The sequence below is a fragment of the Lichenostomus cassidix genome, chromosome 1Ab (genome assembly GCF_008360975.1).
Source record: "Lichenostomus cassidix isolate B80296 chromosome 1Ab, HeHo_3.0, whole genome shotgun sequence".
NCBI classification, from domain to species: Eukaryota; Metazoa; Chordata; class Aves; order Passeriformes; family Meliphagidae; genus Lichenostomus; species Lichenostomus cassidix.
The window spans coordinates 4,623,883-4,638,876 of record NC_139481.1 but is presented as its reverse complement, the minus strand read 5'-3'; the positions used below and the strand labels follow the sequence as shown (position 1 = coordinate 4,638,876).

General features: G+C 48.3%; 1 protein-coding gene across 2 annotated transcripts; it reads right to left on the bottom strand.

The window, feature by feature from the left end:
* Nucleotides 1-720: 720 nt before the first annotated feature.
* DENND11 (DENN domain containing 11) lies at nt 721-13,223 on the bottom strand. Of its 2 annotated transcripts, none has more exons than XM_085049540.1 (9): nt 12,720-13,217; nt 7,280-7,379; nt 6,095-6,253; nt 5,242-5,395; nt 4,863-5,001; nt 4,264-4,395; nt 3,924-4,074; nt 3,685-3,753; nt 721-2,587 (listed from the first exon to the last, which is right to left on the bottom strand). In XM_085049540.1, exons 1-9 carry the CDS (start codon nt 12,964-12,966, stop codon nt 2,392-2,394), a joined length of 1,347 nt encoding a protein of 448 aa, XP_084905666.1. In that variant the 5' UTR covers nt 12,967-13,217; the 3' UTR covers nt 721-2,391. The 2 variants fall into 2 exon arrangements, 1 of the variants encoding a protein (XP_084905666.1); XR_014849463.1 differs by having other exon boundaries at nt 2,507-2,587; nt 3,685-3,749; nt 12,720-13,223.
* Between the last annotated feature and the right edge of the window lie 1,771 nt (nt 13,224-14,994).

The following is a 14,994-nucleotide window of genomic DNA, read 5'->3' as shown; positions in this document are numbered from 1 at the left end:
GAGCCACAGGCCTATGGGAGCAACCACACATCTGCAAGATGCAAACAACACCAGAGCTGTTAGAATTACAACCAGCCTGCTGCAATGGGTGAGATGGTGAGAACTGGCTCCTTGTTCATCTGTAGCATTTTACAGGGAAAATCACTAGTTCTCTTCCACAGCATCAGACACACAGCTCCCATTGCAACGTGATTCCTTGCTTGAGGAGATCCCTTCAGAATTGGTATTGTTGATGCTGTTCTGATGTTTAAGTACCAAGGATCATCTGAGACACAGGCTGGTATTTAAATACTCATATCAGCATAAGTGGAGTAGCTTGTATAAATACCATTCAAGTAATTTTTCTCCTTCCTCTGCAGTTCAGAGTTCTTCCAGTATGGGGTAATAGAGTTCTTCCAGTATGGGGTAATTGTAGACCTCTGAATTGCAACATTCAGAGGGAAGGTGAGAGAGAAACACTACATTAAATAAGCAGGGGCTGAACCCACCATCTACAGTGTTGAGGAAAGGACTCAGTTCTCATGTTCCTGTCTGACAGCAACACTAAAAACTTTGTTTTTCAAGATTTTTTTGTTTTTCAAGATTCAAAATTTCAAGACAGGAAGGAATAGAATCCTAGGTCCCACTCATGAAAACACTTATCCTGGCTCCAATTTACAGTCTGTTCTAGAAGGGCTGAAAATACTGTAACATAAATAAAAAGGAAGGATAACAACCTAATGATGGACCAGCTCAAGGCACCTGTTTATTTTGACCACAATTAAACATTCCCATTTGAATGGCATGTTGCATTAGCCAAGATCTAAAATCCTAGTTCACAGGTATTCAGTACCCTCTGTTTTAGACAGGTCATGCTGTTAAGTCAATACATTCCACTGCCTTGTAAAAGACATTTATGTCGTCTTCTGTAATCCCTATGCCACTGGCTTTGGGGAGGTGGGAAGAAGACAGCAACTAATTTAGAAGTAATGGCTAGGATGAGAATTTGGGTTAGTGTAAATGCTTTGTACCTAAACTTTTGCATTAGGACAGCATGTCAAAACTGAAGTGGAAGTTGGAGAAAAGAAGTGTGGAGATTGTGGGCCACTTGTATACTTCGAGTGTCAATTTAAAAACAAAGCCATTTCTTAAGGAAAAGAGACTGGTCTTTCCATTAAATGATACTCAGCTGTTTTTACCTCTTTCTACATTTTTTCCCCAACCTTCTAAGGATGATGATATTACAGTTGTGAGCAGCTATGCCTGTTAAGAACACCAAACTCCAAGGGATCCTTCTGCAAACTTCAGTTGTTCCAGCTGACAGGTCTGTTCTCTGTCTCACATGGAAAGCCAGGGATAGCAGCAGGCAGTACTGAAGGCTCAACAAAAGGAGGATTAGCAGACAGTGTTAAAGCAAAGGAGCAACAAGTACCATCAGCTACAAAGGAAGGGCTAGTGACAGTAGTTAAAGCATAATTGTTCTACCCCATCCAGCCCAGCACCATCCAAGCTGAGGCTGGAGAACAAAGTGACTGCAAAGTGGCTCAGTAGTGTTGGTCCCTGTTAAATGGGAGACCATCTTGCTGGTTTGAAGATTTTAAACCAATGCAGCAGGTGTGATGCAACTAAAAACCAGAGGAAGTGGTGGGATGGACTGAGCAGAGAGGGTGCTCTTCTCCAGCTATGAGATAGGTAGGTGCAGTCTTTGCCACTTTAGACCACCTCAGAGGCTGGAAGTGAAACTGTGCTGCTCCAGTAAGCAAAGGCATAAGGTCCTGTAGCATCCCCAATCCCAAACTTGCTTCTGCCATTTACAAGGAAGGGTGGCTTTACTCCAGCTTAAAGTTGGGTGAGAAGTGTTTAAAGGAGTCCTGGTTCTTATCATTGGTTTAATTGTCCCCACCAATAAACTTGGCAGGACATATTTATGAGACTGGGCCATTATCAGCTTGTGCTGAAGCCCTCTTCAGTCCCCAAGAGGAAGGGGGAGTTGATAGGAGGATTTTCCAGCCAAGTCTGAAAGCTCAGCTATAGCATTTCACATTGGTTGTCATCAAACAAAGTGCTTTCCTGAAGTCTTCAGCCCTCAGGTATCCAGGCTAGGCCAAAACCTAGCTATCACTGGCAACAGTGAGGTTTGGTGCAAAGGAGCCACTGGTCCTAGCTAGACAAAACAATAAACCACAAATGAAAGGGAAAGGGAGAAACAAAACCAAAAAGAACCCTAGAGCAGGTACTCAGTGGGAAGTTGAGTGTGAGAAAATAAAATCACATTTTGTTTCAAAATTATAAATACTCTCCATATAAAGTTATTAAATAACTGTGGCTGTGGTGAGTTCCAGTGATCCTCCTAAGCAATGTCTGGTAGTCTTTAAAAAGTGATCTTTGCTCCCCATCTCTCTTTTCCTTGGTTTAAGTGCAGCAGGGGTTGTCAATGACTAGCATGACATCAATGCCATACACTTCCAGGAGGTCCATGAGGAAACTTCTATCCCCTTGGGGATCCAGGCCCATGCCTCGTGCGTGGTCAGCTGTCAGTGTCTTGTCCTGGCTGGCTGACACCTCCATCAGGGTCTGGAATATGCGGTTGTTCTGCTCCATGAAAAACCTAGAGGGTAAAGCCAGCAAAAGCTATAGAATTGGACCTCCAAAACGGCAGTGTATTTATCAAACAGGCAGCAGAGCCCCAGAACTGCATTTAACCCCCTTTAAGCAGAGATCCCAACTTCTGAGGTGGCACTGTAGTACTTTTCCATTCACTCTGTGGATGACCCAGAATAAACAAAGATAAGTAGCTTTTAATTGGCAGAGGTGTTCCCATCTGGCTGGTCTGTGGGAGGCACTTCCCTCAGAAGAAGCCACGTTCTCAGCCAATGTGTGCTCTGTGGTCACCAGGCAGGTACATCACACCTGCAGCTCCCATAATGTGAAGGAGGAAATAGTTTTGTCACCCATCTGATAAGCCAGTGGGTAAATAAATCCTCCTTCACTGGTGCAGAACACACCAGTGAGAGCTACTTTTTACCTGTTGCTTCACTGGAAACATGCAAGGCTGTTCAGAAAGAGCTTTGGCTACACCTGTGAAACTCAACAATCAGAGCTCTGCCCTGACAGCTCTTCACACAGTTTCATGCCAGTCCTTCTCACCTGCTGCAGAGTGTGAATAGCAACAGGCAGTGAAGGGCTTCAGAAGTGGTAGACATGTGGTTTTCATCTAATTCTGTCTTTCCCACTCGACACCCAGTTCTGGTTCCTCTGTTTGCCAAGTATGAAGTCAGCCACATCAGTGCGCCAGTCCTTCACAGGCAAGTCATTTCCACACTGTACCACCCCCAGCATGGTACAGTGCCTGCTTCCCATCAACACTGCCCTTTCCAGAGCCAAATGTTCTGGCAAGAAAAATCCTATAATGCTTATGTTTTCAAAAATGGGAGGGGATTCTTACATCTCTAATTGTGGTTTTAAAATTCACTTCTCCCTCCCGGCCCATCAGAGACCCCAGTGGATACTAGGTTTTGGCTTCTCAAAATGAAAGGAAGATGATCTGAAGAGGAAGTCAGTGTGTTTTTGGAGCCCTAGAGGAAGAAAGCTAACCATGGAATTAAGTCAAACATGATGTTTTGTAATATGCCAAACCACGAAATCAGTGCAAGAGGCTCCCTAAAACTAACAGTGTCCAACAAAGTATTAGAGGTGGCCACTCACAAGATGAAAAGGTCCTCTTCACAGGAGCTGCAATCCTCACCCACTTCTTGAGAATACATTAACATCTGCCTGAGAGAAGGGAGACAGGTTAATTGCCCATACCTACTGTCAAAGCATTATGAGAAAATCAGAATCTTCAAGAGGGAAGCTGAACCAGTGAGATATTTTGAAAGTACAAAGGAGCAGTGTCCTCATTATCCCCCATCTCCTGTCAGGACCAGCCAGCTGTCTGTTATTACCTTTGGTCATTGAGCCGTCTGTACTTCTCCTTGTCAGCATTGTTAATTTTCAGGAGTGGTTGCAGATGCTCATGATGCGTCTTCACATTCTGGTTGTCCACATACACATCATAGAGATCCCGTTTCTGCTCAAAGATCTTTTCTGTTGTACCTGCCAAAATGAGAGAAGATTTTCAGAGCAGCATGTTGCTTTCCCAGCAGACCAACTGTTCTCTCCTGCTTTCATAGTTAGTCATTCCGTGCACAACCCATTTCTCATCAGCTCTATTCCATAGTCTACTGTCTCCAGACATTTTGTAGCCTGAAGCTAAAAACATCACACCTAATCCATCATACTTACAGGCCACATATGATACTTCTGTCTCCAGCATTTCTATGTCTGCCACGTTCACATAGAAGAATGGTTTGGATTCTGGGACAGTTCCTCCAAGACCAGGCAGAGAAACGTTTGCAAGGCAACAGCAGCAATACACTGTGGACAAGAGAAGAACATCCTGAGATGCTTTTGGTTTTTCTAAAGGGCACCCTGAGCCCTACTTGCCAAGTTCTCCTACACCCCACTATGAAAACAATGGTCAGAGCTCTGAAATGCCGTTGAATACCAGAACTTCTCAAGTGATTACATCCTGTTTTGGATAGGAAATAATCAGTTCTGCCAGAGGAATCCCATGTTCTAGAATCCACAAATTCACTCAGTGCTCTTATTGTGCTGTGCTGACAGGAACTGTGTTTGACAGTGCCAGATGTACTTACTCAAGGGGCCTGAAGAAAAGCATTTGGTAGGAAATGTGTAAATGCATACTGAGTGGTATCTTCACGAGGAGTGGTCACAACAGATTTTGAAGACCTGCATGACGACTGTCCCCTCAATACTCACAGGCATTTCTGCAATGCTTCAGCCCACTAGAGCAGTGCTCTGCAGTGTCCCTGGAAACATACCTCTATAGCAGACAACTCCAACTGGGGGTGGTGAAAAGATCAGGATGCGCTTGCGCAGCAGGGCAAACTTCCAGAGGACGAGGATCTGCTCACCGAAGAATTTGATGAACTGAGACATACAGCCAGCAGGGTGTGTGATCTGCAGGTGGAGCGAAAGGGAAGAAAACAGCTCAGAGGTGAAACAGGGACACATGCACAGATGCTAAGTCTAAATGTGGGAGCAAGACCAGCACAAAGCTTGCAACAGTCCAAGTAACAAAATGTTAGCTAAAGCAGCCTACAAAGCACAGGAGTGACTGCTTATATAAAGGAGTGTGAGGCACCAGTAAGGAGCAGCAGCACTCTGCCCATTCCTGCAGGCCTCCAGCACCTGCCTCACCTTCATCTCTGGGTACATGTATCTGTGGATGGAAGGCAGCCAGTGGACAGGTTGCTGAGAGCTGGGGGTGCCCTTGCTGTCAGGGAGAACTCCTTTCTTGTCGTCATAGAATGCCTCTAGATGGGAGTAGTGCCCTGGCATCTCCAGCTGGTGTCTGGAAAAGAAAGGGAAAAAAGGGAGATCTGTAGTGTCTCCAGACTATTTGTTTCGTGCCTTGCCCCCAGCAAACATCTGCTCTCCCAGCTAAAATGGATCCTGGGTGCCTCAGCTGCACGCTCATCCAGGGGGGCTGAAGAAGCATCAGGACTAAGAGCAGCTCTCTTAGTCTCTTAATCTCTTTCTGCAGCCAGAGAACAGCACAGGACTGACACAGGCAGTGAGCTGGGGTGTTATAGTACCAATCCTGTTTGAAATACACTCAGGTAGGAACAGTTTTCTACCATCACCATTTTCCCTGCTAGATCCACTCAACACAGCTGAAGCACACAGCTAGCCAGGATCACCATTGCAGGTTTAGAATCCTTTTGTAAGCCCATAGTAAAATGCTTTTTAGAAGGAGAAAAGGGGAGCTTCTTTTCCTCTCAACTCTCCCTGTGACACTTATATCTGCCTACAGTAAGTAGGGTTTGGGTAACATTTGAGTAGCCTGGTAGGAAGGAACAGAACTGCTGCTAATCAGTTCCTTGTCACCTTCACATTGTGAACCTGTAACACTTTCTGGAGAAATAGCCAGTCAAGGAAATCACAGCACAGCCTTGTGGCCAAATTCTCACTTGCCTAAAACTACTTTCCATAGAAGCAACATTACCTCTCCCAGGTGGGGAATGCCAATCTCATTCCCAAGGGGCCTTACCTGACCTGGTTCTCCAGGAAGTGCATGTACCTATACAGCAGGGTGTAGGAAGGGGAGAGGATGCCCACGGACTTCATGCGGGCACCACGCTCCAGCTCACTCTCCACGGGCATGTTGGCAAAGCAGGCCAGGCCAAAACAGAGCCCTTTCCGGAAATAACTGCAGACAAAGGTTTGGCAGAAGGGTTAACGTTAAAAAGAGGAAGGAAGAAAGGTAACTGAGAGTTGAAAATACTGATTTGGGAACATAGCTGCTTCTGTAAGGAGCTCCCTGAAATCCCACCCTGCTAGCTGAAGGGCTGAGGACAGGCCTAGGGTGCCCCAGTCTTCTCAGTAACAAGACAAAATATTTAAAACAAGTTCCCACAAAAGCCCCTACCAGCCACATCACAGACCAGTAAGGAATGCAAGCAAATAACTAACTTGGAAGGAAGACCAAGAGAATGCATGATTCAGTCATTGCAGAGCCCTTCCTCCAAGGAAGAAGCCTGCAGTGAATGCAGTTCTCAGTACAGTCCAGCTACCTGGTCAGATTTTGGGTGCCAACTGCAAGGGTTTAGTTCACATGCCTTTAAGAAAGTTAACTGTTACTCCTGACCAAAAGGAATTGTGACACTGCAGTTCATTGCAAAACATTGCTGCATTGCAACATTGGGTTAGCAGAATGCAGAAAACTCCTATCTTAGGTGTTTCACTGAAGGAGCTAGCAATGAAGAAAGTGAGTGTGACCTGTTTATAACAATATTTAAAGGAGCCAAAAGCCCTGGCAGTCAAGAACATTTTTCTAAGTCCTGTTCCTGCAAAATCCTTCCCATTTCAGTTCTGCCATTCCTTCCCCTTTGTCCTAGGCCTGTGCTGAGAGTCCCAACAGTGGCAGTGCAGTATCATTTGCCCAATACACATTAATATTTGCTCACCAGCAAGAAGCTGGCCTGCCCCATTCACCAGTTGGCCTCCACAGCCAGAGAAGTCATGCAAGAGATCCCTACAGCTAGCTGGTATTTAATATGATTCTGAAAGTATCTGAAAAACCTCTTTGGCTCAGCTAGAAACAGTTTAGCAAGCAGGTTTCTGCAAGACCTTAGTTTCCTAGGTGGTATTTTTCGTGCAGGTTCTGAATTAAGAGCTGGTGGTGTAGATGCACAACTAAGAAATGGAAGAAGTAATGTAGCTCAGATGTACTCACATGAAATCTGACTGGATTTTGTGGGACCCACTTGCCATGGATTTGAATTCCACACCTTCCAAGTCTATATCTTGGGGTAAACACCATTCCACCATGTTGCCTGCAGAGAAGCAAATAAATTTGGGTCAGCTTGAATACAGTACTCCTTTCTAAAATGCAAACATCATCAACAGCAAGTTGCTGTTTTCTAACACTGAGATACCAGTAAGAGTGCCCTAGCAGAACACCTGAACTCCTAAATTGTCACAGACAGCAGCAGACATACAATACTCCACGTCTCTTGCAAATCTTACTTGATGTAGCAGAACACACAGATATTGCAGGATTTTGGGGCCACTTCTGAAGCTAGTGCTATTTTGTGGGTTTATACATGTTAAGCTTAATCACAGAGCAGCTACACTTTTTCCTGACAGTGGATAAGCTTTGGTCTACAGGAGTACCCATCCCATACAGAAAGAACCAAAGGACAGACTGATGCTCTTTAGGATGAGTTCTGTGACAGCTCACACCACCAGTGTTGTCCTTTGGCTGGGCTTGGCAGGCCTGGTCAAACAGGAACCCCTAAGCCATCATCCAAGTCATCACTTCTTCCCTGGAATCTCTCCTGTTTTCTTTAGGGTAGGAGGAGTTAGCTGAAGCTTTATATGGAGGCTGATGTGATCCAAGCACTGCAATGTATTTGTGTATGCTGGAACAACCATCAAAAAGTATATAAATTACAAGCTAGATCAAGATCAGCAAACACATGTCACCTGCCGACCCAGACAGAAGGCATGCAGTTTTCAGGGGAAAAGGCCACCTGAGGAGCCTGATCCTAGAACAGATGCTATCAGAGAAGTCACAAAATGTCCCTAAAGCAAATCAAGTCCAAAAAGCTTACCATGGCCAAAAAAAAGGGTGACTTCTCATGCTTTCCCATGCCAGCACTTCAGAGCCCACCCTGCTCACCTAGACATTCCCACTGCACTGAGATGTTGTCCAGATTTACTCACTGAGTTTCTGTTGTCTCTCAGTTTGCCCACAGCATTTGAAGTCATGTGGCTTAGTTTTAAAAACAAGGCGAACAAACATTCTTCAGAATAATGCAATGGCAGATGCAGCACAAAGGTGCTTCCTACTGGTTCAGTCCTTCCCCTGCCCTTTGGGGTGAGCATCCCAGCAGTGCTTGCATGGACAGTGTAACATCTGGAAGGGCCTTAAGCTCTGCCAAGACTCCTAGAGATATTTAAATCAGAGGCCTCATTTCTGAAGCCTGTCTTTTGTCTCATTACTCATCCTGCACAAGTATATGCCTGCACAGGAATTGGGCTTAGCTACTGACATTTAAATAGGCTATTTTTCTTCTCACATAGATGCTGTATTCAACAGACCTCCCCCAGTCCTGCCTGGCAAGGAGTTCAAAAAAACCAACAGCGTTAGGCATGGCAACAGGAGATGTTTTGCATCCAACTCCCCACTTGCAGTGCACAAGCAGACCTCTCCTGCAGAGCTGGGCTGGCCGGGGAGCAGTGACAGCCTCGTGACCCCAGCACAGCCCTGTGCAGTCACACACAAAACCACAGAGCTCTGCTGTGCAGCGCCTTGGCCTCTGAGGCGTGTGAAAGGCTGGCAGAGAAAGCAGTGACATCATAGCAGCCCGCGCGCTCCCCTGGAGGGTTTGCAGATTATAGAGAGATGGTGGCTTTTGTTGTTTGGGGTTTGTGTTGTGCCTGTTTGGTTTGCTTTTTAAAGGCACAAGACCCTTCCTTGAAAGAGTGAGGAAGTCAACTCTTGAGGCTGTTGCCTCATAACCATGAAATTGTGGTTAAGGTCAGATGTGTTTTTTAAGCCTCGCACCACAGAGGATCTCTTATTGGTCATTACCTATAGATTAACAGATCAATAAGCAAGAGTGCCATCAAGAGCAAAGGAAAATTGGCTTTGCTCAGTTTAGTGACTGTCAGATGTCATATCCACTGCAGGGGTGTTGAAGTGGACATGGTTCAAACAATGCCTGTTCTGTAGCAGCAATAAGGAAAGGAAGCCTTGAAAGAGATCTTTACCCCACATGTGACCACAAAACCAGCTCACACATCACGCAGCTATTTTTTTTTCCTGGGAGCTGTCAGGAGCAACCTGCTCCTGTGCTCCTGGCTGCTCCTCACGCCACCTTGCCCTATGAACACACGAGCAACGTGGCAGTCGGTGAACAAACGCGGAGATAAAAAAATAGGAAAGTTGGTCTGGCGGAACAGGAGAGCAAACAAAGGAGAGACTCAACCCAGATGCGATACGACTGCCAGCCTGCCTGAGAAACCAGAGGAGGGAGGAGGGAGCAATGTAGAAAAACAGGAAGCATCGCCCTTCCCCATGGAGAAAGCAGGTCTTGTGCGCACAGGAAACTTTCCAAGTGAGAGTCACCCAGCATTAGAGAGCAGGCTAGTGATTTTGCTGAGAGTCAGATCTGCAGATGTGATCTCCTGGAAGCTATCTCCCATCCTTAGGTCAGGTCTGAACCAGCACTCTTTTCCTGGTGTGCAGAGTTAAGGATGTTCTTCCTCTTTCCCTGGATTTTCTTTCCACTGAATTTTCCCATCCTCACAAAGAAGACATTAGCACCAGCATTTGGGAGTCATTACCTGGCCCTCCTCACTATTAGATGTTTCCCAAGAGCTTTAAGGTCCCAAGCTGTGCAATGCTACCATGTTGTGCCAGGACAGGAGAAGCACAAAGTGTAACTTAAACATCATACTCGGTCTGTTTCCTGCACAGAAGAAATGTGGGACAGAAAAACAGAGTATTTGCATGGTCACTGGTGTGAAATGCATTACTTCCCTCTCTTCCCTCCTTGTCTCTCTCCATTACTTACAGACCTTTTAAGCTAACAGAGCATGTGGGAGCTCCACAAAGGTGACTTTATCAGCTCCCCCAGAGCAGCAGTGAAGAGAGCTCCTTCTCAAGGGCCACAAGGTTCACCATGCTGGGGTTAAGGATAGCACCACTGATTCAGAAGCTGCCTCTGGCTCTTAGGTCAGTCACTCACATGAGCATTGCCAGCCACAGGGACACCAGAACTGTAACAGTGACCTGGCAACCCCATAACCTACCTTTGTAAACTCATCACATGCAAATTCTATACACTGAGCTCGTCTGCTTCAAGCCCTTCTAAATTTAGGAGGGAAGCTGTTATGTTCTCTATTAGCACAGTCACCACTTCATCCTTCTACACTAAAACCCCTCTTGCCCACCTGCTGGCCTGAGCAGATACTACCTGGCATAACCACCTGCCCAGCCACTGCCAGAAATTCGGCTGTTCCTGTGTCTCAGCAAGCTGCCAAAGGTCTGCAGTGCTTTTCCTGGGCAGGATCAAGCAGCTTTCCAGCTCAGACACTAACTGACTGATTTCCTTTAAGTCACACACAAGAACCAGATGCCCTTATGAACACTACAGAAGTCCTCCACACCATCTGATGTGGCTGACCCAGTAATTCCCATATGCTCTTTTTGACCCTAGCAAGTTCTCCCCACTGCAACTTCAAGATCTTTTTTTCAAGTCCACATCCTCCATAAGGCACTTTTCTCCCCACCTGTAAAGCTGACATATGCTGGTGTCTTCCCCACAGTCCTATCATGCTCCTTACATTCATCATCCGTACCGGATAGCAGCAGGAGGCTGAATCCTCCTGGACTTGACAGACTACTCCAAAGCTAATGACACCCAGCATTAACTGCACATCAGATGTGAGAAGAGCTGTTTCCCAACTTTCCCTGGACTTCATTCAAAGCAACAGCTGGTTCAGACAAACTTCTGAGAAAGCTCAGCTTTCTGCCAACTAAGAAAATCTCACCATTTCATAGAAGGCATATGCTATCGGATTGAAAGAAAACCTGCTGTTGCTGCAGTCATCCAGAGACTCTTTCATGCTTTGGATACTTAGAAGAAACACCTCCCTTTTTCATCTCCTGTTGGAAAGATGATGTCCAGTCCCATTTCAGATTTTTATGAGTGAAGAGCCTCTGACCTCTAGACTGAAGACATTCCTCTCTGGTGCAGTATGAAAGGGTAACATCTCAAAAGCCCTTGGGTGTTTTGGGACACACCAGCCCTGCTGACAGTGTGCACTGCTGAAAGCACATCCCACCAGGGCCTCCATTCTGTTCACTACTTCCTCAGGATTTTCAGTTCAAGACCAGCATTCAGTCTTCACTACCAGGCTCTCTTGTGAGCATGATTACTGTCCCCTTCCACTGAAGAACCAACTTTACTATGCTTTACAGACCTCTGTCCTGTCCCTAGTGCTTTTGCTATGGATTTGCTAAGGAAGTGCCCATCTTACAGGAGAAGTTCACTCCCATGTCTAGAAGCAAATGGGCTCCTGAATCTCTCTCTCTTGCCTTTGCACCTCAGGTTGGTGCCTGGCAGCCAAAAGACCCAACAATGTCTTGGGACATCAGACCCCTATGCACAGCAGTACCTGTGCTCACAGGTACAAGGCAGGTGCTAACTTCCTATCTGTGTCGTAACATCCTGTTTTGAGGATACTGCTGGAGCAGCAGGACTGGGAAAACAAAGTTAAGACGTTTTCTGAAATGCTGATTTACAGGTTTGAAATTAATAACCTCTGTCAGTAAAACAAATGATACAACACCACAGTCCAACAGCACTGAGAGAGATGGATAGGGCAGTGAAAATTGGAAAATGCATTCCATTGCCCCTCTCCTCTGCCCTCCTGGATCGCAGCACTCCTTCAATGCACTGAGTGCCAGAGATTCCACCAGAGGCCAGCCTCTAAACACACCGGTCACCAAGAAATACACAGCCGAGCTGCTGCTGGTGATCATGCCCTGCGAGCCTGCCGGATTTACGCCTGCCACAAACGCCATCCATCACTGATAGCTGCGGGCAGCTCTGCGCCACTTCACGGAGACAGAAGGATGCTCTCAAGATGCTGCTAACAGGTTGTTGCCCTCCAGGCAGCGCTGGTCAGAGGCTCGGCCTGAATCTGTGCGGGGCACAGGGGGTGTCCCAGCGCCGTCCACAAGCTCCCAGTGCCGTGACCCGCTGTGGGGCAGAGGTACACCCGTCCCTCTCCTCGGAGCGGCACCAGACGCGGCGCCTTCCTCCCGCCAGAACTTCTCGGCGGGATGGCGACCAAACGCGATCCCCCTTGTGCTCCGTTTTGGGCAAGCGCCCGCGGCCCCCGGTCCCGCCATGGGCAGCCGTGCGGTGGAGCCGCGATCCCCCGCGGGGACAGAGGGCAGCCCGGCTCCCTCCGGCCGCTCGCCACCGGCTCCGGCGGCGCTGGCCCGGGCGGCGGGAGGAGCGCTCCTCGGGCGGCGGGATGCGGGGGCAGCGCTCCCCGAGGGATGCCCGGCCCCGGCCGCATCCATCTTCCTCCGGCGGCACCGGGAGCCCCAGGCCCGGCCCCAGCCCCGGCCCGCCCGCCCCGGCGCCGCTCACCCGTGCGGGGGTCGAAGGTGACCACGAACACGGCCACGATCTGGTCCTCCTCCGCCTCCGCCCGCGGCGGCCCCGCCGCCTCCTCGGGCCCCTCGGCGTCCCACGGAGCCGCGCTCCAGCCGCCGCCGAGCCTCCGCCCGCCGCTGCCGCTGCCGCTGCTGCCCGGCTCGGCCGCGGGCGGCGGCGCCGACACGCCGGGGCCCTCGGCCCAGAACAGCAGCGGCGCCTCGTCCGAGCGCTCCACCATGGCCGGGCCGGGCCGGGCCGAGCCGAGATGCACAGATCCGGGCGGAGCAGAGATGAACCGAACCGAGCCGAGCGGGGCAGAGATGGGCCGAGCCGAGATGAGCCGAGCCGGGCGGAGCAGCGATGAGCCGCGCTGAACCGAGATAGACCGAGCCGAACCGAGCCGAGATGAGCTGAACAGAGCCGAGCCGAGCTGAACCGAGCCGAGCTGAACCGAGCCGAGCGGAGCCGAGCGGAGCCGCACCCCCCGCGCCGCACCGGCGGGGGGCGGGAGCGAGGGGCGGGGAGGACAGCGGTGTCACCGGCGGGGCGGAGCCGGGCCGGAGTGGCCGCAGCGGGCACGGCCGGACAGCCTAGGCTGGGAGCCCGGCGGAGATCCCGACTCGGAGCTCCCCGCTGCCAGCTCCGGAGCTCTGGGGGCAATGTCCTGTCCGTGCTTCGCCTCCTGGCGCAGAGCACAGCCAGCTGCCCGCCCTGTGTGCCCCGGGCTGTGACCCCAGAGAAGTACAGCTGCGCCCCCGAGCCCTGGGAAAGCCATCCTGCTGGGAAAGCCACGGGAATTGGGCAGAGCAGCCTCAGCGCCCAGAACGGGGCAGGCTCACAGCTCCCGGAATGGCTGGGGTGGAAGCTGCGAGCCACAGATCCGAAGGAGTCAGGGGTACTGATCCTGTATATCCTGCTAAGTGTGTGTATATATATAATATATGTATATATACGTATATGCATATATACATTCACGTACATATGTGCTGCAGAAGGATGTGGAACAGTTTTGGGAGGAACAAGCAGAACCAGCTTGAGATTGAAAGATGGGAACACAAGCATGACCAAAGCATCTACAGGCAGCCAACTTTTTGTAATTACCGTCCTGGTTATGCTACCACCAATGTCATTAAGTGTCATTAGGATTAATTTGGTTCCCTAGGTCTTTCTGATTAATTGTATTACCCAATTAAGCAGGCCACAATTGAAAGGAAGATATTGTCATAAAAGCCTTAATTGTCTAACTTTTTTCCTGTTGAGCAGTTCTGAGTGTTCAATACCCCATTAAGAAACCCATCATCCAATCTCCTCAGCACTGGGGTTTGGTTTTTTCCTCTTTTTTTTTATGGTAACATTAGCATCCATTTGCTGTGAGCTTCATTTCAGACAGCTCCAACACTGAGTGGGCATTTTGTTTCGCAAAGCCCATACACAAATTTATTTTGCAGAGCTATAGACCAGAGTAGGTGGTGTTTGGCAGATGGAGTTTTTCATAGAAGGTGACTGGTAAAGAAAAAAAGAAACAAACCCTGCACAATATTTTGTTACTGTGTAAAGAAAAGCCAGATTATGCAAATACTTGGCCACATGCTTTGCTTTAACTGTATAGACAGTGCCAATCTTCATTTGGATGAATATATTTTTGCATGTTGGTGATGCTGAAGTGACAACTCATTTCTTTCTTCATCTCCACAGTGGTGGGCTACAAATGTCAACTGTCTGTCCCCCAGCAATCCAGGCAGGAAACAAATCCCAAATGAGAATTCCTTCCTGACCCACACGAGCTATTTGTGGTGCAGAGCTGTTCCTGGTCCCCTCAGCAGTGAAGTCACACCAAGTGTTGCCCCAATGTGAGGGAGGGGATGCAGTGGGAAGAGCAGCCAGTGACAGGGAGCAGGGATAATATTACCCTGTTAGGAATAAAAAGCTCTACTTCAAAAGAAAATGAACACCTGTTCCCTCCAGCTGAGGGTTAAGGAAATTGTCATGAGATCTTTGAACAGTCAGAAAAAATGTAAATGAAAATGTGGTGGCTTTTGTTGTTAAAATGCAAGATGAACAAGCTGGGCCTTCTCTACACCACAGGCCCAGCTTTTCTCCTTTACATATCACATCCTTCCTCAGAAAAATGAATACTGTCTAAATCCTGGGGGGGAAAAAAAGAAAAAAAGAATTAAAAATTTTTTAAGGTGGGATTGAAAATGGGTCTGAAGGAATTTCCTTGCTGGGTTATTAAAAACATGTAGTTATGGGGACTAAAAGTACT